Consider the following 27,918-nt stretch of genomic DNA (forward strand, 5'->3'; position numbering starts at 1 on the left):
GGGTTACCTCCCACCCCTGAGGGCTCCCAGACTGTGAGAGGGCGCAGGCTGGGCTGAGGGACCCCCGCTCCAGTGCATGAATTTTCATGCACAGGGCCTCTAGTACAAACCTAAGAGCTCCTACAAAGATCACATTGTTAAAGGCAGAAATGGTCAAATTATCACCACACAAATTGCTGAATCTGGTGCTCTAAATTCTCTTTGGACTTCAGATCTATTTTAACAGCAGTTTTAATAGAACTTGAGAAACAAAAAATATGACTGTAGCGAATGAAATAGATTTCAATATAAGGACTGATTCTCTGAGGACCCTTGGGTGACCAAATGGCTAATTGCAAAGAAGAATGAATTAAAATTTTAAGAGGCAAGACATGTATCTTTAGTTTGACCATATGACCTTAGACAAGTCTCATACTATCTGTGCTTCTGTTTTATCTTCACTAGCAGGATAACAAGAAAAGTATGAATTTTTAATACTAATTTAAGAATACTTGGTTGTGAATATGTATTTTCATGGTGAAGGGAATCAAAACTTGCCACTTCAAAATATATCATTTGGCAGGAGGATTATTTTAAGCTGAAGGTAATTTAAGAAATAGCAAGAACAGGAGGAGCTCTCTACTCTCCCTCTATCTACCTAAGAGCAGGGCATAGGTTTCCCTTTCTGTACTTGTCTCATTCCTTCTCCCATACCAAGAGATGAAGACTCTTATCACTGAAGACTTCACTAACAAATCTATATAAACAAACCTTACTAAAATAGCCCTTATCATCTTCCATTAGTTTCCCCCATATAGTCACCTTCCCACAACTTGCCATCCCTACAAACCCAACCCCTTCTTTTTGTCTAGTCAATTCTCACAATTTATCATCCTTTGTTAAAATGGTACATAACCTTCCAGCCCCAACCACCTCCTTGGGTTTTCGCTTGTTTTCTGGAAGCCCCCATGTGAATGTGAAATAAACCTTTTCTCCTGTTAATCTATCTTTTGTCAGTTTAATTCACAAGCACCAGCTCCTAAACTTAAGAGAGTAGAGGAAAACTTTTTCCTCACTTAAAATCATAATTTTAATGAGTTGTTCTATCCCTCATTTTCCTCAACTACAAATTGAGGATAATGACAGAAGTTACTGCAAAGGTTTGTTATGAGAATAATAAGATCCCAGCCGCAATGACTCGGTAGTTGAGCATCAACCTATGAACCAGGAGGTTGCTGTTCGATTCCCAGTCAGGGCATATGCCCGGGTTGCAGGCTCAATCCCCAGTGGGGGTTGTGCAGGAGACAGCCAGTCAATGATTCTCTCTCACCATTGATGTTTCTATTCCTCTCTTCCTTTCCCATCCTCTCTGAAATCAATAAAATACCTAGGAATAAACTTAGCAAAGAATACAAAAGACCTATATACTGAAAATTACAAAGCATTACTAAAAGAGATTTAAAAAGACCAAACAAAATGGAAAAATATCCTGTATTCATGGGTTGGAAGAATCAACATAATTAAAATGGCAATATTACCCAAAGCAATATACAGATTTAATGCAATCCCCATCAAAATCCCAATGTTATTTGTTAAAGAAATAGAACAAGGAATCATCAGATTTTATGGAACCACACAAAACCCCAAATAGCCAAAGCAATCCTGAGAAAAAAGAGTGAAGCTGGAGGTATCATGCTACCTGACTTCAAATTATACTAAAGAGCTACAAGAATGAAAACAGCATGATATTGGCAGAGAAACAGATACGCATATCAATGGAACAGAATAGAGAGCCCAGGTATAAAACCACATGTAAATGGACAGATAATTTTTGACAAAGGAGCCAGAAACACACAAAGGAGCCAGAAACACACAGTCTCTTCAGTAAATGGTGCTGGGACAACTGGAAAGCCACACGTAAACAAATGAAACTAGATTACAATTTGTCTCCAGATACAAAAATTAATTCAAAGTGGATCAAAGACCTAAATATAAGACCTGAAACAATAAGTTACATAGAAGAAAATGTAGGTACCAAACTTATGGACCTTGGTCGTAGAGAACATTTTATAAACTTGTCCCCAAAGGCAAGGGAAGTAAAGGCAAAAATAAATAAATGAGACTACATCAAACTAAAAAGCTTCTGCACAGCCAAAGAAACTAACAACAAAACAAAGAGGCAGCCAACTAGATGGGAGATGATATTTGCAAACAGTAGCTCCGACAAAGGTTTAATTTCCAAAATGTCTAAAGAACTCACAAAACTCAACACTGAGCAAATGAACAACCCAAACTAAAAGTGGGCAAAAGACCTGAAAATATACCTCTTCCAAGAAGACATAGGAACAGCCAATAGATATATGAAAATTTGTTCAACCTCATTGGCAATTAGGGAAATGCAAATCAAAACTACAATGAAATCCCACCTCACACCTGTTAGAGTGGTCATTAGCAATAAGACAAGCAATAACAAGTGTTGGAGAAGTTGTGAGAAAAAGGGAACCCTGATTCACTGCTGGTAGGAATGTAGGCTAGTATAACTATAGGAAGCAGTCTGGTGATTCCTCAAAAAACTAAGAATAGTGCTACCGGAGGAACCAAGATGGCGGCAAAGTTAAACAACTAAACTGCCGCCGCGCACAACAATTTCAAAAATACAACTAAAAGACAAAACATCTACCACCCAGAACCAAGGGAAAGCTGGCTGAGTGGTAGATTTACAACTAAGAAGGAAAAAGAAAGGAGAACAAATGCGAAAAAGCTGAGGTACAGAGGCGCGCGAATCGGGCTGGTGGCGGGCGACTGGGCGCAAGACTTTTTTTCAACCTGAAGGGAGATAAGCTCCCAATCACTCTGAAATCCAGCTTCGGGGGACACGCAGGGGACCCAGACACCTACGGGGAGAAGCTGGACTCTCGGCCATCGGGTCGAAAAGTGAGAGTGACTTTCTTGCAGAGGTGCGCCCAGCAATCATTGTTTACTGCGCTGGAGCGTGGGATGCGGGGACTTGGAAACGCGAAAAGGCAGAGACAGCTGACGGCAGCCATCGCCGTTTGCCACACCCTAGCCTAGTAACCCCCCTGAGACCCCGCCCCGCACATTCTGCAAACCCACCCAGGCTCCACACAGTGGCTTTTGCATATAAATGGCCTGTTCTGTGGAAGCTTAACCAAATAAACTGCAACTCCAGTCAGACTGCTCCAAAACCGCCAAAGCCCAAGCAAAAAGGAGAAAACTGTAGTTCTTGCTGTAGCTCCTGCTGGGTGGCCTCAGACAGTAGCTGACCTGCACCCCATTGAAGATCCAGAAACTAGGGTATCCAATGGTTGGTGTGAAACGACACCAGATTTCAACCACTCTCATAAGGGACACATTCAAGAGGCAGACTCAGTGAGCGCCAAAGCCCTACTGCAACAAGTTCCGCCCCATAAACGTGTCTCCAGCACAGCAATTCTTCCTTTATAGACACAGCGGGTCCTCACAGCCAATTGGCCTGGAGGTCAATTCCTCCCAGTGACACCAACAACAATCAAGGCTTAACTACAACAAGGCTGTACACACAGTCCACAAAGGGGTGCACCAAGAGCGTCCACCTCAGGTAACTGGGAGGCTGACCCATTGAACCAATTGGACACCTAGTACACAAAGCTACCCTACCAACTCAGGGAAGCAGCGAAAATGAGGAGACAAGGAAACAGATCACAAACGAAAGAAATGGAGGAGAACAAATGAATGGACATAGAGTTCAAAACCACGGTTATAAGGTTTTTCAAGAATTTCATGGAAAAGGCCGGTAAATTTAATGAGACCCTCAAGGATATGAAAAAGGACCAACTAGAAATTAAACATACACTGACTGAAATAAAAAATATTATACAGAGACCCAACAGCAGACTAGAGGAACACAAGAATCAAGTCAAAGATTTGGAATACAAAGAGGCAAAGGACACTCCTCCAGAGAAGCAAGAAGAGAAGAGAATTCAGAAAGTTGAAGATAGTGTAAGAAGACTCTGGGACAACTTCAAGCGTACCAACATCAGAATTATGGGGGTGCCAGAAGAAGAGAGAGAGCAAGACGCTGAAAACCTATTTGAAGAAATAATGACTGAAAATTTCCCCCACCTGGTGAAAGAAATAGACTTACAAGTCTAGGAAGCGCACAGAACCCCAAACAAAAGGAATCCAAAGAGGACCACACCAAGACACATCATAATTAAAATGCCAAGGGCAAAAGACAAAGAGAGAATCTTACAAGCAGCAAGAGAAAAACAGTTAGTTACTTACAAGGGAGCACCCATACGATTATCAGCTGATCTCTCAACAGAAACTATGCAGGCCAGACGGGAATGGCAAGAAATATTCAAAGTGATGAATAGCAAGAACCTACAACCAAGACTACTCTACCCAGCAAAGTTATCATTCAGAATTGAAAGGCAGATGAAGTGCTTCAAAGATAAGAAAAAGCTAAAGGAGTTCATCACCACCAAACCAGTATTATATAAAATGCTGAAAGGTACTATTTAAAAAGAGGAAAAAAGTAAAAAAAATAAATAAATAAATAAATAAATAAATAAAAATAGGAAAAAAGTAAAGATAAAAATTATGAATAACAAATACATACCTATCAACAAGTGAATCTAAAAGTCAAGTGAATTAAAAATCTGAAGAACAGAATAAACTGGTGAACATAATAGAATCAGGGGCATAGAATCGGAGTGGATTGATAATTCTCAGGGGGAAAGGGGTGTCTATGTGGGGGGAACGGGAAGAGACTGGACAAAATCATACACCTATGGATAAGGACAGCGGGGGGAGGTAAGGACAGAAGGGAGGGTGGGAACCGGGTGGAGGGGAGATATGGGCGGAAAAAAAGGAGAAACAATTGTAATAATCTGAACAATAAAGATTTATTAAATAAAAAATAAATAAAAGAAAAAAAATAATAGTGCTACCATATGACCCAGAAATCCCTCTTCTGGGTATATACTTGAAAACCTTGAAATCATGTGTTTGCAAAGATATATGCACCCCCTATGCTCATTGCAGCATTATTCACGGTGGAAGACATGGAAAAACCAGTGTCCTACAATAGAGGACTGGATAAAGAAGATGTGGTACATAAAAACTGTGGAATGCTACTCAGCCATAAGAAGGGATGAAATAGCACCATTTGCAACAACATGGATTGACCTTGAGAACATTATGGTAAGGGAAATAAGTCAGTCAGAAAAAGTTAAGAACCATATGATTTCACTCATAGGTGGGATATAAAACTGAAACTCGTGAACACAAACAGCAGTGTGGTGGTTGCCAGAGGGAAGGGGGTTGAGGTGGGGTATGAAGGGATTCCTAATATATGGTGACAGGAGAAGATTTGACTTTTGGTGGTGAGCACATGGTACAATACACATATCTCGTAACTTAGAAACCCACACCTGAAACCTATATGTTCATGTAGACCAATGTCACCCCAATAAATTTAACAAATAAATAAAGTCACACCGAAAAATAAAATAAAAAATAAAGCTCTTGACATGCTGGAAAAGACAGAAATGTCCTTACTTTAAAAAAGGCTATTTATCAGAAACAGCAAACATCATATTTGATGACAAAATGTTAGAAATGTTCCCATTAAAAGCAGAATCAAGACAAGGGTGCTATCATTCAATACTGTACGACACTACATAAAATGTAAGACATCAAAAAGTTTAAGTGCTAGACTGGGAACAATATTGTATAATATATTTAAAAAAAACAAATTGTTTATATCAAAAAATCCATACATTCATACAAAAAATACATATATAAAAGCTCCTGAAAACTAACAACAAAATAGACAATCTAATAACATCTTTTTTTACAGGGCCATTTGGCATAAACAATCAAAATTTTATTTTTAAAAAATATACTTTTTTAATTTGATTTCAGAGAGGAGGGGAGAAGGAGAAAGATAGAAACATCAATGATGAGAGAAAATCATTGATCAGCTGCCTCCTGCACGCCCCCTACTGGGGATTGAGCCCACAACCTACGCATGTGCCCTGACTGGGAATCAAACCGTGACCTCCTGGTTCATAGGTCACTGCTCAACCACTGAGCCATGCCAGCTGGTCAACAATCAAAATTTTAAATGTTCATTACCTTTGGCCCTGATTCCATTTCCATGAATGAGTTTTTGTTTTGTTTTTTAAGAAGATTCCATTCTTTTTTTTTTTTTTTATTTCATGAATGAGTTTTAAGAGACATTCAAAAAATACTCAAAGATATATGTACAAAAATGCTGACTGTAGCATTGTTTGTAAGAGTGAAAAATCGGAAACTAAAATATACACTCTTAAATAGTTTAGCAGTTAAATAAATAATGGTATTCATACTATTAAACACTCTTGGTCCTTAAAACAGTGAAATAAATCTGAATGGAGTGATATGGCAGAATCTCTGAGAAAAACTGTTAAGTGAAAAAAAGTAACAGAAAAACAAATATGATTCTACTCATATGAATATAATAATACCATTTTGTATAAAATGGTAACAATATTACAAGGTTACAAGATATTATTAGGATAAAATAATCTTACAAGGATACAAATCAAATGGATAACTTCTATGAAGCGAAGAATTGGCAGCACAGATTAGGAATCAGAGACTATAGTGAGTAAAGGAACTGTGGGATTTCCAGGCTTTCCTGAATATACTTTTACATAATCCAAATCTTTCCTATTGAGAATGCATTCACACAATACCATTATTCATAGAGACAAAAGGTGGAAACAACCATCAACTGATGAATGAATAAACAAAATGTGGTCTATCCATACAATAAATATTATTCAACCATAAAAGGAATAACATACTGGTAACATGTTACAACATGGGCGAACCTGGAAAATATATTAAGTGAAAGAAACTCATCACAAAAACTATATATTATATTATTCCATTTATTTGAAACTTCCAGAATAAGCAACTCTATAGAAACAGAAAGTACATTAGGGATTGCTTAGGACTGGGGGATGCAGAATTCTTTGGGGGATGATAAAAAAAGATTCTAACTTGGATTATGTAACAATTGCACAATCCTGTGAATATACTAAAAACCATTTCATTGTAAACTTTAAACAGGTAAAATATTTGGTATGAGAATTATGTATAAATATAGCTGTTAAAAAATAATAATCCAACAATTTAAAACTTAATTCCAAAAAAAAGGAAAAGAGAGGAGACACCACTTCTAAAAAAAAAAATAATAAGCTAGAACAGTGGAATTTAAAGTAGTTTTATAATACAGAGAGCATGTAAGATTGGGATGCAGAAAAAAAAAAATCAGAGCTTCTATTTCTATTTGATTTTTTATAGAAAATAAGTTCATCCAAATGTAAAATGGGGTTTACTAATGCCTTTATTTAGAGGATCATGTGTCCTTGAAGTTGAAGAGGCATCCTAAAGAAAGGAGTTCCACAAGAAGTCAATCTGATCTTGACACTCTCGTGCATTTTTTTTTCCTTTCAGCATATTGCAACATACGACCAGCTAGATAGATTTATAGATATACTATCTAAACTTAACTTAAGTCACCCCTACTAAAATGAATAAGTGGCTGAAACACTGCTTGAAGCTAACAATCATATTGCATACACAAGTGAAAACAAGAAAATGGTAGAACACAAACTCATCTGACTGCTGTTATGATTTCTTCTGTGGCTAGCCTAGCACAGAACAGTATTTGTTGCATGAATGAACACTGAAAGTCAAAAAAGGTAAAGATCTCTAAGAAAATTTTATAAACAATTCTTCACTTTTAGTAATTGTTACCACCATTTCCCCTCCCCCACGGGGGAATATTGAGCATTATGATTAAAATCATATAAATCAAAAGACAGAAATTTATACATAGATATGTTTTATGTACTAGTACAAGGTGCCAGATTATTTTCATGTAACAAATTCTTCATGAATTTTATTGGAAGCATGTGTTTAACTAAGTGTCCTAATTCATTCAAATGTGTAAGGGCAACAGTACTGTGCAAGGGCCTCCAGAGAATATACTGACATCCAAAGACATTCACAAGCCCTAAACCGGTTGCTCAGTGGTTAGGGCATTGGCCCACAGACTGAAGGGTCCTGGGACCATACCTCACTCAGTTAGGGAGCATGAGGGAGGCAATCAATCAAAGTCTCTCTCTCACATCAATATTTCTCTGTCTCTCCCCCTCCCTTCTGCTCTCTCTCAAAATCAATGGGAAAAATACCCTTGGGTGAGGATTAGCAAAAAAAACAAAGACATTCACAAGTAGTCTAAAGCAGTGCTAGTCTCCATAACCAAAAATTGTGTTTCTTTCTGGTAACTAAAGGCCCACTGTTTGCTGGCTTAAGGGTGAAAAAGCACTTGCAAGTTTTAGTAAGTTATATTATCAACTGTCACATGATGATCATATACCAGGAAGGAGGGAGAGCTTGCGAACTTAATATTAAAGAAAAAAGTTATGTGTGTGTGTGGGGGGGGAGGGATTGAAAATTAGAAACAGCAAGGGGGAGGAAAAGCATTGTCCACTAGGTATCACTAAGCTATTAGTTATTCTGTAGCTAAATACTGGCGGCATATTAACTCCCTAAGTGGCAATTCATAGATTCCATGATTTGTGTAAAAGAATGCATACACCAAAGGTTTTGTTTGTTTGTTTGTTGGAGGCAGGTTGTTTGGGGTGAGGAGGTGTGGGTGTGGGTGTGTGTGTGTGTGTGTGTGTGTGTGTGTGTGTGTGTGTTTTCAGTGAATATTTTAGAAAGGAGACATTAAAAAGCACTATCAGCCAGCAGGCAAGACAAAGAGAGAAGTGGTTTAGAGTTAATTTGGGTATTTCTGCTAAAGCCCTGCATAAGAGTATACCACCTTGAGCAATAAAGGAAAAAGAAGAATTTGCATAGATGAAGAGAAACACACATCCCTGATAGGAGTCAAGGTGGAAAGTGCCGCGTGGTCTTCCTTGCAAGCCCAGCAGCGCAGCCTTATAAAAATCTCAAGGATTCTGTTCCCTCCCAGGGGAAAAAGCGGTGTCCCGGTGAAGCGTCAAAGCCGTGGACAGCATCTGCACCTAGCCAACCCAGGCGATCCCGAACCCCCAAACCGCGGCATCTCCTCTCCCCCACCTGGGATGTTCTGCCACCTGGACTCGACACGTGACAGGGCCCTCCGTAGCCATATTTCGCTAGACCCTTCTTCCTTCGGCAGTTTCAACTGGTAAAGAAAGGCTCCCAATGTAATCACAAGACATCTGCGGCAGGAGCCCTTTCTTCCGGGCGACACAGGCCCCACCACCCTGCGGAAATCCTGCAGATTCGCTGAGGTGGCTGCTCAGTCCGCCCCTCCTCTGGCTCCTCCTCCCTAGGCTGTGGGGCTCCACGCCCTCCCAGCAGGGGTCAGGTTCAGCCACCGGGCTGCTGGAGCTCCGAGCTACCCTGGACTCCCTGTAGCCCTTGTTCCAAGCACATGCGAAGCTGACTTTGTAATTTTTCCTTCTGCGTCCTAGGCTTAGGTCTGAGTACAGAGTTATAAGCTGGAGACTCAAGTTGCGCTCTCCCCGCCCCCCCCCCACCCTTTTTTTTAAAGTTAGAGCTTTTGTTCTTTAATGACCAGCAACTACTCCAAAACGTTTAGTTATTGCCTCTTGTGTGGGTTATTTCCAAATCAGTCAATATAAAATTGATGCAACACTTGATTTAAACACATTTGCATTTATTCCAGACTAGATGCATTGGTAGGCCTTCCTAGAACACATAGCAAAAAGAAGAAAAATATGTCTAAAACTGCAAGAGCCCTTAGCCTCCAGTTCAACCCCTTCATTTTTCACTTACCTAGAGAAATCTTAGATGCCCTATATCAAGAAACATAATAATAAATATAAAGTGTTTTAATTAGTAAGAGGCCTGGCATAAGGAAAATAGTATAAGAAAGTAATGTGAGTTTTGTTTTTTGGTTTCCAGTTGGGGTTCTTTTAGTAGTTTGAGAACAAGTTATTTTAAAAGCAATATTTTATAAAAATAATAACATATAAATTTTGGGGTCAAAAGTTACTAATTATTTCCATACTTTTTTTTAAAGCATACTTCACTGGAGTCTCATCAAAGGTCACACATGTTCAGAAGTAGGCTGGATTTTAATTCCAGCCATAGAAATGATCACACCAGCATTGCTATCACTTGTGTGTTTTCTTGTCTCTAGAGTCTTGCTACTCAAAGTGTGGTCAGACCAGCGGCAGCAGCACCTGGGAGCTTATTAGAAATGGACAATCTTGGGCCCAAACCCACTGAATCATATTCTACAATACAAGCCATATATTTTAAATTCTTTTTAAAATCTTTTTTATTGAAGTCAGTGAGGTGACATTGGCTAATAAAAACATGTATGTTTCAGGTGTACAATTCTATAATATGACATCTGTATATTATATTATGTGTTCACCACCCCAAGTCAAATCTGAATTTTCTATAAGTCATTTTTAAATGAGTAGAAAGAGATACATGGAATTAACTGTAATAATATATTTTACCCAATATATCCAAAATATTATTTCTAAATATAATCAATATAAAAATTGTTCGGGTATTTTACTTTTTCATAGGAACTCTCTCCAAAGTCCAGTATATATTTTACACTTATATCTCAATTCCAATTGCAAGATGTAACAACTGTATTAGACTCTATATATTTAGACTATAAGCTCCCTGAAGGCAAGAACTGTTTTTACAGACTCTGGGGTTTTCTATGCTTTATGATATTCTTTTATTAATTCTTTCTTATGATTGAATTTATTGGTGGGGCAAATATTCCTTAAAAACAACACAAAAAGCATAAAGAATTCTTACAACTCAATAGTAATAAGACAAATAACCCAATTTTAAAATGGGCAAAAGAGGCGCTGTTTCTCAGTGGTTAGAGTTTATGCTCCTGCACCAGTTCTATTTCCAGTCAGTTAAGGGGGCCGGTTGAACCCTGGCCCAGGTTGGGGCGCAGTTGAAGAGGCAACTGATTGATGTGTCTCTCTCGCATCAATGTTTTTCACTCTCTCCTCCTCCCTCCCTTCCACTCTCTCTAAAAAAATCAGTGGGAAAAAATATCCTCAGGTGAGGATTAACAACAACAACAACAAATGGGCGAAAGAACTGAAGAGATACTTCACCAAAGAAGATGCATGGATGACAAACAGGCACATGAAAAGGTGTTCAACATTAGTCATTAAGAAAATGAAAACTAAACCCACAATGATATACCACTACACTCCTACTAGAAGACTAACCATAAAACTGACCACACTACCTGTTGGCAAGGATGTGGTGCAACTGGAACTCTTAAACACTCTTGATGAATATACAAAATTGCAAAACCAGTTAGGAAAACAATGGGGCAGTTTCTTAAAAAGTTAAACATACACCTACTATATGACACAACCATTCTACTACTAGGTATTTTCCCATGTCCATATCTACTGTTATATAACAGCTAGAGGGGTGGTGAATGAAATTTGTGCACGGGTGAGATCCTTAGGCCTGGCAGGCCATTGAAGCACGATTATCTGGTGTGGAATGGCAGGTCCCGGTTGACCTCTGGGCCATGGGCAGCACCTGGGCCCCAGGGGGCCCCGCGTGCCCCCCTCCACCTGAGTCACGGCACCTGAGTCCCCCACGCGAAGATGCGGTAAGTGCAGCTGGAAAACGCAGGCCAGGGCGCAGTGTGGGCCTCTGGGCGGCCCAGTGGCAATGCTCTCTCCCAGCCAGCTTCGCAGACCAGCTCCTGCACAAACCCACAGGGAGCCCGACTGGCCTGTGGTCCCAGCGGCTGGGGCCTGGCTCACCCGGAACACACCATGCGGGTGAGGGTGTGGGTGTGGGGCGGGCTCCTCGGGGGCACCCAGCACCTGAGCGTGGGGGCTTCCCTGGTGCACAAGCCCTGGCATCCCAGGGGAGGGTAGCAGAGGGAGTGAGAGCGAGCTCGGCGAACACCCCACATTCTCACCGCACCTCGCCCCCATCACCCCGCCCCCATCACCCCCACCCTCAGACAGCATGCCGACAATGCCAGCCATGTTCCACGCCGCCCCTGGTGGTCAGCTCATGTCATAACGAGCGGTCGAACTCCCAGTTGAGGGGACAATTTGCATATTAGGCTTTTATTATATAGGATATTACCACAAATTTAGTATAAAACATTGCACATTGATTATCTCACAGTTTCTGTGATTCAGAGTAAGGGCACAGCTTTGCTGACTCCTCTCCTCTAGGATCTTACAAAGTATTATCTGAGGCTCAACTGGGGAAGGGTTCACATCCAAGATCCCATGGCTATAAGCAGAATTCAATTCCTACTAGGCTGTTTGAAGGCCAGTTTCTTGCTAGCTGTTGGCCGCATGCCACCCTCATCTCTTGCCACATAATCCTTCACAACATGGCCACTTGCTCTTTAAAAGCCAGCAAAGGAAATAGAGTCTCCCCTAGCAAGATGGGCTTGCAATCTTGTATAATGTAATTATGTACATAACCTTTGCTGTATCTTTTGGTTAAAAGCAAATCACATTTACTTATCTATTATCTATAATAATAAAAGCATAATATGCTAATTAGAGCTGACGTCCTTCCAGACGAAGCCAGGACTGCAAATTTCGTGCATCGGGCCTCTAGTACCTCAATAAAGTTGAAACAGTCACAAAAAAGAAGAAGCAGTCACAGATCTCACCGACACTGAAGAGGTAAAGGATTATCCAAAGCATAAGTAATGAGGAAACCACCTTATAGTCCATCCACCACATTACACAAGATAAATGTTCTTAGCACCTTATTTGTATTAGTCAAAAACTAAAAAAAAAAAAATCAAATACCAATCAACAGGTAAATGAATAAACTGTGGAATATCCATACAATGGAACACTCAGCAATAAAAAGAAACAACCAATTGATACATGCAACAACATGGATGAATCTCAAAATAATTACACTGATTGAAAGAAGCCAGGCAAAAGAGAGTACATACCGTATGCTTTATTTATATAAAATTCCAGAAAATGTAAACTTATCTATAGTGAAAAAATAGATCAGTGTTTTCCTGGGAAAATTGAAGGGAGAAGATGGATTACCAAGGGGCAATGAGGAAACTCTGCAGTGATAAATATGTTTATTATCTTGGGTGTGGTGATGGTTTCACAGGTGTACACACATGTCAAAATTCATCAAATTGTACACTTTAAGTATGTGCAGTTTAATGTACCTCAATAAAGCTGCTAAATTATACCTCAACAAACCTTTTAAATATGTCTTTAAAAAAACACAAGATTCACATCAATGCACCATCAAAATAAAAATGTATTAGTTACCATTGAGTAAAATTGATATCAAGAAAAAGAATGTCATAACTGCACAAAGTATTCAGAATAAGCTATGTAAATGAGGTGACATTTAAATGAATTTTTAAGGACAAAAGGCATTCCCAGCACAGAAAGATTACTTAATTAACATGTTTATTTATTCAACAAACATTCATTACACTTGTGTACACAAGGAGTGTGCCTTTAAGTACTATGAAGACCTATTTAACTTCTCTTAGCAAATTTCCAGATTGGTTTACTAAATTTGGAGATGGCCCAGGATAGTATGATTTACTTGAACAATTCTTTCTCTCTATTGTAGAAGTAAGTAATTACATTAAAAAGCAGCAAATTATATAAATTCAATCTAAATGAATTTTTATATATTTACATTATGTAATCATTTATGTACATGGTTTATAACTTCAAAATTATTATTGACTAAAAATCAAAACTATATAGCTCTGATTACTCTGAGCAAATGAATTTCTTACCACCTTTGGATTCTATTCTCTCTTTGGGGGAAGAATTATTAATTTCAGGTAGAGTAACCATGTAATTTATTGTCTAAACTTCTGAAGTGACAAATGCTAATAATTATTTTTGTGGGAAAACAGTACTAAACTAGGGTTGTTATCCCAGGCAAAGTGGGATGGATAGTCACCCCAGTTATAGGGGGATTTTCTTTTGTTTTAAGGTTACAGGTGAACAGATTGCTGAGCTCTACCCCAGATCTACTGAATCAGAATCTCTGGGATGGAGTTTAGGAAGCTATAATTTAATGAACCGCTATGCTTGGGAAGCCTTGAGCTTTAAAGTGATATTATTAAAGGCTCTTCCAATTCTAAAATTATATAGTTAATAAGGAAATTTTGAACATGCACTGGCTACTAGATGATATCAAGGAATGATTAATTTTCTTAGTGTAATAATGATGCTGTAATTACATAAGCAAATGTCCTTATTTTTAGGAAACACACATAGCTGCACTTAAGAGTGATATGTCATGATATCTGCATCTTATTTTTAAATATTTTTAAAATATATTTTATTGATTTTTTTACAGAGAGGAAAGGAGAGGGATAGAGAGTTAGAAACATCGATGAGAGAGAAACATTGATCAGCTGCCTCCTGCACACCCCCTGCCGGGGATGTGCCTGCAACCAAGGTACATGCCCTTGACTGGAATCGAACCTGGGACCCTTCAGTCCGCAGGCCGATGCTCTCTCCAGTGAGCCAAACCTGTCAGGGCTGCATCTTATTTTTAATTGATTCAGGAAATACATACGCACACAAATAAGGCTGATAGTGGGAATACACATGTTCACTGGACTATTCTTTCAATTTTACTGTATGTTTGAAATGTCTTATAATAAAACATTGGGAGGAAAGGGCTACTAGGGAAAACTTGTTTATGTTAGACAGTGCTATTGTTATATGACTTTTAAGAACCATGACCAAAAATGTCGATTCAAGTGATTATAAAAAAAATCCAGCCTCTATCCTCATTTGACTTTTTTCTAAGGCAAAATAAAATGACATATTTATTCACTGTAGGACTGTTTAAAATAGTGTTATTTTTGAAAAATTCTAAATGTATCAAAATGTCAGCTTAAGTAAATTAAGTTGCATTTGTTCATTCAACAGAGATTATTAAACAACCATTAAAACAATTCTCCATAATATATTGTACACATGTCTTATGCTGTTACATAACTAGGTATGGAACAAAAAGAATCCGAAATTATATCTGTGCTATAACTATATAAAATTTGTGGACTTACGTGGGCAGAACTGGAAGTTTATATGGAATGTGCTATTTGAGAAGCAGTTTTTCCCCCTTTATTTCATTTTCTTATTTCGAATTATGCTCATGATTTTGTGCAATAATGCATTTTAAAAAACCAGTCGCTGACTGCTACCTTAATGTGGTCCTAAGGGCAGTAAAGGGCAGTTTATAATTCGTTGAACAACTGAATAAGATCCGGGGCGCCTCAGCTGATCGATGCTTAACTAATTTGGGATATCCACAGAATCGTTTTTGCCGACTACAAATATAACAAACATTTCGTGTAAGCTATATTGCTGAAAAAGTTTCCAAAATTCACAGGAACACCCACCACAACGTGCGGGCTAAACGCATGTAAATAATGATGGCAGAAATAACACTACCTGTCATACACGATGGGCATGTCACCCTTTTCTCCGCGGAAGGCTTCTGGTCCTAGGCTGCCTCTTATTTTCACCGGAATGAGATGGTTCCAGAGTCCCAGGCAAGGGAGGGGACCGTCCCCTAGCCTAGCAGGCTGGAAACTGCTCGACGTGTGTGAGTGCAAGGTTTCCAAGTCCCTTCAGCTGAGCTCCGCTGCGCTAGACTATGCCCCAGTTGCTAGGTTTGGTTGCTAAGGCACCAACGGTTTCCCAGGAAAAGAGAGCGGTGCGCTCCTTTTTGGCGTCGTAGCGAATCCTCTCAATGCCGGGCGCGTTAGTTCCGGAAGGAAACATTCAACTCCTCTAAGAGTGACGGGAAGGCGAGGAGAAGCTGGGAGTGACGCCTCTGAACCGCGGAGGATTGTGGGAGGAGGTTGTCTCCAATTTCTCCTCCCCCTCCCCCTTTCCCGGCCAAGATGTCTGACATGGAAGATGATTTCATGTGCGATGATGAGGAGGACTACGACCTGGTGAGGCGCAGGGGACGGACCTCTGGGGCTGGAGGGGGTTTCTGGCTTTAGGGGCCAGGGAAGGGGCGGCCGCGGCCTCTCCCCGTAAAACATGTGCTCCTTCCAACTTCTCCAGGTGCAGTGACAGGACGGGTTTACCTCCTCCCCGTTCCCGCACTGGCCGGGGCCCTGCTTCTCCTGCATGGGGGAGGGGAGGGTGAAGGAGGCAGCGTTGGGGGTCTGGAGCATTGCGCTCCAAGTCCGGTCGCCTCCTTCGTTTACTTGGACGCCTCTGGCCTCCGGCGTCCGGTTCTCGGTGCCGCTACCTCCTCCCCACCGCGCGAGCCGCCTCGGGGACCGTGAAGTGGTCTAGGCCCCGGCTCTGCCCTTTCGGGCCCAGCATTGCGGGCCCCCCTCTTCCCCCTTGAACTGAGCGGGTGCAAATGCTGGGAGAAGGGTCTGAAAACTGAGGGGCCTTACCCCTCCCAGGCCTGACCGTGAAACGGCGTTGATAAGTCTCCTGGAAACATAGCTTAATTAGTCCTGTCCAGGATTCGTTTTGGTTTAAGGTGAAAGTCCCGTGGAGAATTTAGAGCAAAAATAGCTGGAAAAAAAGTAGTTGAACTAGTTGTGTTTAAGGAGAAAAGCTGGGGAGGAGGTTCTGCTTTTTGTTTGTTTTGATGGGGGGGAGAGGGTAACCGGGGGGTTGACAGAAATTTCCCGGTGTTCAAAGTTAAAAATATCAGCAGTGAAGACATAAATTTATGCAACTGAATGGTGACTTTTAAGTATTCAGTGTTTAATTTATTTACACGTTTTTTTAAAAAATTCACTAACATTTCAGGTTGCTACTCAACATAAGATAAAGTGGCCCAAGAATCAACGTCAGCTGGCTTTTCTGTTTGTTTGTTTGTTGGGGTGAGGGGGCGGTTATGATGGTTCATGTATATTATAGTGATGCTGCATTAAGGTAAAGTTTAGGGAGGTCTAGCTCCTCTTACATTTTAAGTCCCAGAGATGCTCAAGCTATTAATAATCGTTTTTTTGAATTCGTGTAAAACTTCTTTGTAAAGTCATTTCCAATTAATCTTTCCATTTTAAAAGAAGGCACATTTGCAAAAGGGAGAAGGGGTGCTTCCTGTTACTTGAAAGTCATAGTAGAGGTATTGATCATCGTTAAAGTTAGATGTGAAGTTTTGCTAATGGCTGTTATTTCTGCCTTACATTTTTAGTTTGTACAAACCAAACCAGTTGTAGGCAGTACCTTGAGTTTATTAAGCACATGTTACTTGTGTTATGCTAGGCATTTTTTATGACATGTTTATATTACTGTATTTGTAAGTATGGAAGTGTTTCTTTTAAATGTGTTTGTATTTTTAGTTTGTGTTTTTAAATTTTCTGCTTATGTCTAATCAATAGTTTTCAATACATAAATGACTTATTAGCACTATGATTAACTTGAAAGTCATCTACATTAAGCATACAATGGAGGGAAGGCAGTGAGAATCCTATTGTCCCATGAAGTACTCCCATTTTTGTAAGAATTTTAATTAAACATACATCGTTTAACTTGACTATGTTTCTGAAGCCTTTTAGGGCCTGTACTACATGTACAACATAAAGTTGAATGTATAGTTGTTTTGTCTTTTTTTGAAAATTTCTTAACCATAAAAGTAAGATCTTACTTAAATGAAAAAATTTCCCCTCACATTCTGTTGAATAGTTGTTCCTCTCCCCATATCTCACTTGCATAGATACCATTCTGGGTTCCCACTCAGATGTCAAGTAGTGAACGCATTTATGCTCTGTTTACTACTAGTGAAACTCTTTTGGTGGCATAAATTTTACTTAGTAATTTATTTTTTACTACCTTAGTTAATATCTTTAAACCATTATGCATTTTTTAAGAAGATTAAAGGGTTGATTGCCATTTCATACTTACATGTTGCTAAAAGGGAAGTTTGGTGTTTTGTTTTGTTTTAATACTTATTTCCCTGAGTCTTTTTTTGTTTGTTTGTTTCTTAGGATTTAAAGAGTCTACAGAATTGACTTCCTGTTTTAGGGAAGCTTCTTTTTTATCTAAAAAATGTATTGTGTGTTGGAAATTTTGCCATCACCTCATTTTAGTCAAAATGTTAACTAAAGTCATGAAGGTTTCCAACCACAGATATATTCAGCATAGCTTTCATAGGTTGTTGCTTGATAAATTTTAATGCCTAAGGTACTTTTTGTTCTTGCCCAATATAGTGGGAATAGGTAGTTATGCTACCATTGGAAAAAGTAAAAATCTGTTTCTAAAACTATAGAATGTTAGTCCAAGAAAGTAAATAATGATTTGTACCTAAGATCTAAAAGGAGAATAAACTTGGTTAAAAAAGATGAAACAAAAGAAATTCAATATTCCTGACTTCTAAGATCTTTTTTATTTTTATTATAGGCGGAAGCAGGCACTTGCTAAGCATAGGAATTTATGTGGCAGGGAATGGAGAAGTAGGAGATGGTAAATGTCTTTTAATCTAATGCTACTTTTACAGATTTATAGATTGCTAGTGTAATAATACTAAAAACTATAGTGCCATTCATTAAGTTGATAAGGCCATTGATGAGTTCATTGTACTGTGATTCTGTAGTCCAGTCATTCTAGCATGAAATTGCTTAGTATTTCTAATAATCTTTTTAGAAAGGGTTTAAAACAGATTGACTTCATACCAAAAGTTATTTTTTTAGTAGATCCTATGATAGGTAGGGCATTGTACATTTGCATTTAAATGTATTACAAAGGGGGGAAATTGTCAAAATAGGTAAAATAATTCCACTTGGTTAAATATGTATTTGCAAGCTTTGAGCCTCATTATATGCCTTAGTCAAGCTTATAGTTGTGATTAGTGAAGGAATGTTTACTGGTATTGTTTTTCTTGTTTTACTATATAGCAGTTTTAATGCCCTAAAAATTTACTTTTTGTCTACTTCTTTGGGAAGTGAGAGTCTTAGCTATAGGATATCTTACAGAATCTCTGTCACCATTTTATGAAGATCAGCAGAAAATGATGGCTTGAACATTAGTTTCTCATGTTATAAAGATCTTAGAACATGATTTAGCAAATTAAAAAATAACTCTTTTTGTTTTATGTTTTTAAATATATTTTTACTGATTTCAGAGGGGGAGAGAGAAATAGAAACATCAGTGATGAGAGAATCATTGATCAGCTGCCTTCTGCATGCCCCCTTCTGGGAACTGAGCCTGCAACCTAGGCATGTGCCCTAATTGGGAATCAAACTGTGACCTCCTGGTTCATAGGTCAATACTCAGCCACTGGGCCACACTGGCTGGGCACTAACTTCTGTTTTTTAAAAACTGAATTGATATGAACAGAGTATATAATCTAGTTTGAAAAAGAACTGATAGATTGATATAGGACCAGGACAAAAGAGTAGCTTTAGGGATTTGTGAATTTAGTATAAAGATTCTCACTTTGTCATTCTTTGTGCATATAAGGAGCTGCAAGGTTATAGATAATTTTTCTGAGACTGTTGTCCCAATATTATTGCTTGGCAAACAAAATGTTGAGGATCTTTAATAATAGATTTTTAAACACTATACCTCTTATAAGTCTGGGGCATTGTTTTCTATGTTGAATATGTTCTTCATGAAAATAATTTTTTTATTGATTTTTTACAGAGTGGAAAAGAGAGGGATAGAGAGTTAGAAACATCAATGAGAGAGAAACATTGATCAGCTACCTCTTGCACACCCCCTACTGGGGATGTGCCCACAACCAAGGTACATGCCCTTGACCAGAACCGAACCTGGGACCCTTCAGTCCGCAGGCCGATGCTCTATCCACTGAGCCAAACCGGTTAGGGCCATGAAAATGAAATTTGATTGTACAGTTGAGGCTTCTAAAAGGAACATAATGTGTATAATTATAAACAATTGGAAAGATCCCCAAATTATCAATAGTAGGGGACATTAATACTAATAAGATAATGATAGATATATTATTGTATATTCATGTGATGGAATGCTATGTCAGCATTTCAAGCCATACTTCTAAAGAATATTAAGTGATATGAAAAACTCTTGGTAACTTGTATTGGTCAGGGCTCTTGGATAAGGGACAAGAATACATGTCAAACTAGTTTAAATGAGAAAGAGCATATATAGGCTCATATCACCAGAAAGTATAGGTATGGTTGGATTCACAGGCTCAGGTCATGGTGCTACATCTTTTACTGTGTCCATCTCTCTTCCTGGGCTGCTTTCTTCACTGTGCTGGCTTAATTGCCTTCACAGTATATAAGATGTAATGTGTCATCTTCCTAGCATCATAACCCCAAAGGTAAGAGGATATTCTCTGCTAGCTCTAATGGGGAAATTCCAGGAAGGTCTCTACGGCCTTCTGTGAACACTGCCTCACTGTAGGGAGGGAGATGAGTTGCTCCGTCTCCTCTGTGGGAGGAGTGCTATAATTAAAAACTACCTGGTAGAGGAAAGGTTAGTTAATGCTGTGCACATAGTGAATCATAAATATGTAGTTTGTATTACAGTGTTATTGGGTGGGAATAAAATTTATTTTGTTGAGTGGGGAAAATATAGAAAAATATCTGGAAAGTGTCAGAAAATTAAAATTTGTTCATTTCTTAAAAACCTTTCACAGTGAACCTATATTACTTTTATTGCTGGGAGGAGAGGGGGCAGGTTGCAGAGTATAAATGATAAACACAAATTTTACTTTGATCTTGGGAGGCCAAACAGTGATTTTGGTCATTGCTCAAAATTTTTTTAATTTGTCTTAGAAATTGTTCCATGTAAGTATCCAAAGAGCTTTTTACAGCTGCATTGATTGTATGGATGTCCCATACTTTAACCCATTAGTTCCCTTTTAATAAAAATTTGGCCTATTTTCTTTTGCTGTTATAAACAATGTGCAGCTTTTTTTTTTTTCTCTCAACTTCAGCTGTAGCCAGGTCTTGTCCTATTTTTTAAGTGTTGAAAATTATATTTTTTTGATGGCCCAACTTTTGATAAGTTGGGCCATCAAACTGAATGATTCTGTTTTAGGTTAGAAACATCTAATTGATGAAGTGAGTTTTTTTTGAGAATTTCAGAAGTGTTACTTAATTATCCATGTCAGTATAATTAGAATAATTTCACTACCTCTTTAAATATAAGTTTTGGTGCATTTTTAAAAAGGCCTATTACATTACTTCATAAGTATATCCTGTATAATGAAATTAGAGAGATTCAAACGAGGATAACTAAAAACATAGGAATGGGAGATAGTTCTTATATGCTAAGAATAATATAAACTTAAGTTTTTTCACTCACTCCTAACTTAAATCTGTAAACTCTGAATACTCAACAGAGTGCATTTACAATTGTATACTATATCTCAAAATGAACACATAGACCTCAGGGGGAATTAGAAACTTCCTGTAGGGTTCCACCCCCACATTTGACAGAAGAGGAACTAAAGCATGGAGTGTTAGTGACTTACCTAAATTTATACAACAAATTAGTGGGAGAGTCAAAACTAGAGTCTAGCCTGGCAGGAGTGGCTCAGTGGTTGAGTGTCAGCCTATGAATCAGGAGGTCATGGTTCAATTCCTGGTCAGAGCACATGCTCTGGTTGTGGGCTCAATTCCCAGTGGGGGGCAATTGAGTCACATGATTGATGTTTATTCATGTGGTCAGTGATTTAATCACATGATCAGTGATTCACATCACTGATGTTTCTGTCTTTCCCTCGCCCTTCCTCTCTGAAATCAATTTATGTGTATATATACACACACATACATACATATACATATGTGTGTGTGTGTGTGTATTTGTGTGTGTATACAAACACACACGGCTCCAGGTCTAGTGACTTTTATGATGTCTTTGGGGGAAATTTAATTTGAAGACTGAAAGTTTAGGACAAATATTCTAAAAGAATATTCTAATTAACACCATTGATAACAAATTAAAGCACATTAACTTGTGTGAAATTTTTTAAAGTTTGGATAACTTTATGAATGGCTAAATCACAAATGGCTGCCTAGCACTTGGATTATATCTAGTCCTTATGGATAACTTGAGGCCCGGTGCACGAAATTTGTGCATTAGGTCCCTCAGCCCAGCCTGTGCCCTCTCACAGTCCAGGAGCCCTCGGGGGATGTCCGACTGATGGCTTAGGTCCTCAGGGAGTGGGGCATCCTTAGTGCTGCTGTGGAGGCAGGAGAGCTTCCTGCCACCGCCGCTGTTGAGCCCAGCTTCTGGCTGAGCAGCGCTCCCCCTGTGGGAGCACACTGTCCACGGGGGGCGGGGGGGGGGGGGAGCTCCTGCATTGAGCATCTGCCCCCTAGTGGTCAGTGCACATCAAAGTGACCAATCATTCCACTGTTTGGTGGATTTGCATATTAGCCTTTTATTATATAGGATGGGACATTGCCCTTCACCTGTGTGCCCAGCATCTAGTACAGCTTATCTAGCTATGGTCAGTGGTGACTCTTGTTTTCCTAGAGCACATCCTTAAGAAATCTATTGGCAACAGACACGGGAATAAGTAGGTGAACTCTGGAGCTGATCCTGTTCAGCAGTGGCTATATTCTGACATCTGCTGGCTAGTGTGTGTTGTGTTATTTTGGAACATTCAGCCACTTTTCATTTCAATTATGCAAACGCTTAATTGAGCATTTTGTAGTATACCAGGCTCTGGGGAAGTATACCAAGGTGAGGAAGGAAAAATTTCTGCTTTTGAGAAGTTCATGGCAGTTCAGGTGAGGGGTGAAACAACATACACACAAGACTTCAAGTTGGAGAGATGAATGTCAGGTAGGAGCTTGACTAACAAGATGTAGTTTGCTAAGAAGAGTTGAAGAAAGAATCACAAAGTAAACCCTGATTAATATATTTTCTAGGAATGTTAGAGCAGAGTAGTATCATAGGAGAAAAGTGGGAAGTTTGTTTGGAGGGGAGGTGGTTTAGAATTCCTAGGAGAGAGAACAGTTTGTGCCAAAGCACAGATTTTAAATTGTGTGGCATATTTGAGAAAGGAAGAATAGATTTGAGTGGTGTGGATGGATCACAGATTGCTTTGGGGGAGCTGTCAGGACATGAGTTATTATATAAGTAGGTTGGAACTATTAGTGTGTTGTTTTTTAATACCTTTAACAATGTTCAAGTGCTTGTTTCTTTTTCAAATATTGCTTAAATTCGTTGCTTTTTAAAGTATTCTTAATATATTGAATAAAATCTCAGTTTCTCTTTTTAAAAACATTTAACTTTTATAAATTTTGGTTATCTCCTATTCTTCTGATATAAGGGAATTCTGTTTAGCAACATTTCTTTAATGCTTTTGCTATATTTCCTATTCTAACTAATGACACTATAGTCATTAGAGATAACTTTCCTTTATCTTATGTCCATGTGCTAGGTCCTTTTTAGTTTACATTCTCAACATCGCTTAATATCTTCTATATTAATTCTATTCCCTTCCTTTTCCCCCTCTTCTACCATTGGGAATCAGACCGCCATCATCTCTTGGCCAGACTGTTGTAGGAGTATCCATTGGGCTACTTCATTGCTACAAGAGTTCTCTTCCTAGAACACAAATCTGATCGTTTCCCTGTAAAATCTTTTAATAGCTCTCCATTTAATCTTAACTTCTTGCTAGACTTCTATAATCCTGTTCCTCTGTTCTATACACCAGTTTATCTCTCATCAGCTCATTATACACAGCCTGTTCTTCAGCCCAAACTATCCATGGTTCTTCCAAATATGCATTGCCATTTCAAGCTTCCGTGCCTTTCATACATTAATTGCTATGTTTCAGATGCCCTTCCTCATTCATTCCTGGCAACTCTTATTCATACTTTTAGAGCTGGTTCAGGTAACTTTTCCTTCCTCTAGCTCACTCAAGATTAGTTGATTACTCCTTTTTTGAGCTGCCACTGTACCTAGTATGTGTCTCTGTTACTACTTTTAATGTGTTATATTGCTGGATTTTTGCATATTGGTCTCCGAGTAGTTTGAGAGGAGGAAGACTTAATTTGCATTTGTCCGAGCAAATTGTACTTAATTGTGGGTATATACTAAAGATCAATATCATTGAGTATAAATAATAGAAATCTAAACAGAATGAAGACTTCTCAAAATGTCATCAATTTAAAAATCATGATAGTGTAATAATTGAAAAGTAGTTTGCTGTAATACACAGCTTGCATTGATGGTGTGATTCGCTGAGCCACAAATGACAGGTTAATGGTGTCATGGAGGCTGGTTCAAACCATATGAACATGATGTTGCAGAACAAAATAGGAGACTGCCCAATTATAAGAAGCCAATCAGTAACATCAGTTGTGCCAATTCTCGTGTATTTATACATTGAAGCAATAACATTGATGAGTTTAATTGCATTTATGCAAAAAATATACATTCCATTTCTTAACCTATACAATATGAAAAAACAAAAGAATACAGTCACAAAATGTTGGATTAAGTCTTATTTCAATTGATGTTATTTTGAGGAGTTATAGCATCTAAAATTTAAAAATATCATTAGTCTGAAGCCAGTCAGGTTCCAGAAGATTAGGTAGCTAGTCTTGCACTATAAGCGGCATTCAGAGATTTAATGGAAAGGCACTCTGGTAGACATGTTAGCAAATGTAAAGGTTCTGGTCTTTAACAGTGTTATAATCATTTCACCAACCACCAGGTAATTGAAGTTCACCTTTTTAATTCCTAAAACATTTTCCATTTCCCCTTTGCTGGCAGCTCCACATCCTACTACCGTCGTGTGTACCTCTCAGCTTCTGTGTCCCTCTTCTCATATCCTTGCCTAGTTGTTTTTTTCTAATCTGTTATGGATAAGACACCAAAAATAAATGGGCTTTGAATGAGAGTCCAAATTCTTAGACTTTGAAATAGATGTAAATAAAAAAATATTTAATTCCATGTACAAGGGTGAATTCTGAAGATTTGGATTTTGGAAAAGTCATCTTCTGGTTGAGCTAGCTATTGCTGCATGTTATTGAACAGTTAACTAGAGAATAAATTATTTCCAGCCCGGCCCGTGTGGCTCATTTGGTTGAGCGTCATCCCATTTACCACGAAGTCACAGATTTGATTCCTGGTCAAGGCACATGCCTAGTAGGAGGTGTGCAAGAAGCAGCTGATCGATGTTTCTACTTCTCCCTTCCTCTCCCTGAAATCAATAAAAACGTTATTATTTTTTTTAAAAAAAAAATTATTTCCAAAGGTGTAGAGTAGGTTTTATAGATCTGAATCTTAAAGTCTTTCTTAAAGAGGCAATACTTAAGCTATAATGATATACAGTAGTTAACTAGATTAAGAGGCGTGGAAAGAGAGGAGGGTGGCACGTAAAGCTAAGAGAGTTGGCCACTTGTGAGGTAAGGGCACAGTGGTTGCAGCAAAATGAGTGAAGGAGAGTTTGATACATGGTTGGATGTATAGTCAGGAGTCACATATTGATGACTTTTGAACTTGATTTTAAGAGCAATGGAAAGCCATTTTTAAGAAGAGGAATGATATAATTTACATTTTATGAAGATTATTCTGGCTGTTTACCATGGCAAGATTGGAATTTAAAGGTTAACAAAGAGCCCTAGCCGGTTTGGCACAGTGGATAGAGTGTTGGCCTGCAGACTGAAGGGTCCCACGTTCGATTCTAGTCTAGGGTACATGCCCGGATTGCAGGCTTGATTCCCTAGTAGGGGGGTGTGCAGGAGGCAGCGGATCAATGATTCTCATTATTGATGTTTCTATCTCTCTCTTCCTTTCTTAAATCAATAAAAAAAGATATTTTTTGAAAAAGAGTGAGTTTTATGGTATATGAATTATATCTTAATAAATCTGTTATGTTTAAAAAGTAAAAAAAAAAATCAAGGTTAACAGAGTGGGAAGGCTATTCTAGTCTGTGGAGAGTTGAATTTGGCTTTGGTAGGTGAGAGTGGTGGCAAGGGAAAGGGGGAAGTGGATAGATTATGATGAAGGTAAAATCAATAAGGACTTTTTATGTTCCAACAATATGATTGCTTTTAGTTACCTCCCGATATGCTGTTTTGTATCTGCTGTTCTTTTTCCCCCTCTCCTGTTTTGTCTAGTAGGCAAACACCCACTAATCTTTCAAAACCTCGCTCAGAAACTATCACTTGATGTGCAAGTTGGCTTTTCATTCTTTATTAATTGCTTTTTAGTTTGATCAGTTTCATTGTAGTCAAACCTAGATTATAGGGTTAAGAAATGAATGACTGATCATGAAATTTATTCACTACCCCAAATTTGACCTCATCCCTAAGTGTTCCAAAGGGTTTTCATATCAATTTAAACATAACTAAATTGCTGTTCTTAAACCTGTGAGTATGAGAGCCAGTGCTTCCTGTCCTTACACAAAGAAATAATTATCCTCCAGAGGGCGCACGTTACAAAGTCACTGTGGTCAGATAAAACTGGTTTTATACTAACATCAAACATGCCCCTCCATCTACTGGTCACAGGAAAAAAATCATGTTTATGTATTTTTCAGCTTTCTAACACTACACTCAGAATATACCTTTTTTTCATTCTTGTGCCTTTATGAAAAATTACAGAATTTTCTATAAATATCTAAAAAAATATTAACTGTATTTGGATTTAGAAATAACTCTACAATACTGTTCTTGTAATTTTGTGTTTACTTTCTGGTACTATTCTTTTTCTTTCTTTTTAATCTTTATTGTTGAAAATATTACATACATCCTATTTTTTCTCCCATTGACCCCTTATAAACTGCCCCCACCCCAGCCCTCCACTACCCTATTGTCTGTGTCCAGGGGTTATACATATATGTATACAAGTTCTTTGATTGATTTCTTCCCACCCACTATTCCCCCACTCCTGCCTTCCCTCTGAGATTCAACAGTCTGTTGTTCCATGTTTCTATGTTTCTGGATCTATTTTGTTCATTAGATCCCACATATGAGTGAGATCATGTGATACTTGTATTTCTCTGACTGGCCTATTTCATTAGCATAATACTCTCCAGGTCTCTCCATGCTGTCTCAAGGGGTAAGAGATCCTTCTTTTTTACTGCTGCATAGTATGCCATGGTGTAAATGTACCATCGCTTTTTTATCCACTCATCTACTGATGGGCACTTGAGCTGTTTCCACATCTTAGCTATTGTAAATTGTGTCGCTATGAACATAGGGGTGCATACATTCTTTCTGATTGGTGTTTCAGGTTTCTTAGGATATATTCCTAGAAGTGGGGTCACTGGGTTAAATGACAGTTCCATATTTAATTTTTTGAGGAAACTTCATGCTGTTTTCCATAATGGCTGCACCAGTCTATATTCCTATCAGCAGTGTATTAGGGTTCCCTTTTTTCCATATCCTCACCAGAACTTGTCCAAGTTGAGTATCTGGGAACTGGGTTTTGTTTTGTTTTAATTTGTCTTTATTATTAAAAGTATTACAGATACCCCATGTTACTCCCCCAATTGACCCCTTCCTCCTCACTCCCATCCTTTCCCCAGGCCTTCCCTGAACTATTGTCTGACCATGGGCTGTGCATATATGCATATAAGTTCATTGGTTAATCTTTTCCCGCCCCCCCACCCCCCATCCCCTTTGAAATATGTCAGTCTGTAGGATGTTTCAATGTCTGTGGGTCTTTTTTGTTCATCAGTTTATTTTGTTTATTAGATTCCACATGTAAGTGAGATCATGTGATACTTGTCCTTCTCTGACTGACTTACTTTGTTTTTAAACTTGTATATACTGCTCCCCAAAATAGTTGTTTTATTCCAACTCTCTGCTTTATTGTTTAAGTACTAGGAACTGAAGCTATGTGATGAAAGTCATATAAAATTATACAAATTCATTTTATTGTACTTATTTTGATTTGTTATAAAGGTAGTTAAAATACATTGATATAACTGAATAGC

General features: G+C 38.5%; 2 protein-coding genes across 3 annotated transcripts in view; one reads left to right on the forward strand and one right to left on the reverse strand.

Annotated features, from left to right (window-relative positions):
• The window catches only part of GALK2 (galactokinase 2), a 138,024-nt gene extending 128,746 nt beyond the window's left edge, over positions 1–9,278 (reverse strand). The window contains exon 1 of the mRNA XM_008143127.3: positions 9,124–9,278. Coding sequence (XP_008141349.1) covers positions 9,124–9,176 — 53 coding nt within the window. The 5' untranslated portion in view covers positions 9,177–9,278. The remainder of the gene's footprint in view (positions 1–9,123) is intronic.
• Positions 9,279–15,926: 6,648 nt separating this feature from the next.
• Positions 15,927–27,918, forward strand: part of COPS2 (COP9 signalosome subunit 2) — a 32,947-nt gene continuing 20,955 nt past the window's right edge. For both annotated transcript variants that reach the window (XM_008143123.3, XM_008143124.3), the window contains exon 1: positions 15,927–16,009. In XM_008143123.3, coding sequence (XP_008141345.1) covers positions 15,956–16,009 — 54 coding nt within the window. In that variant the 5' untranslated portion in view covers positions 15,927–15,955. The remainder of the gene's footprint in view (positions 16,010–27,918) is intronic.

The sequence above is a fragment of the Eptesicus fuscus genome, chromosome 5 (assembly GCF_027574615.1).
Source record: "Eptesicus fuscus isolate TK198812 chromosome 5, DD_ASM_mEF_20220401, whole genome shotgun sequence".
NCBI lineage: Eukaryota > Metazoa > Chordata > Mammalia > Chiroptera > Vespertilionidae > Eptesicus > Eptesicus fuscus.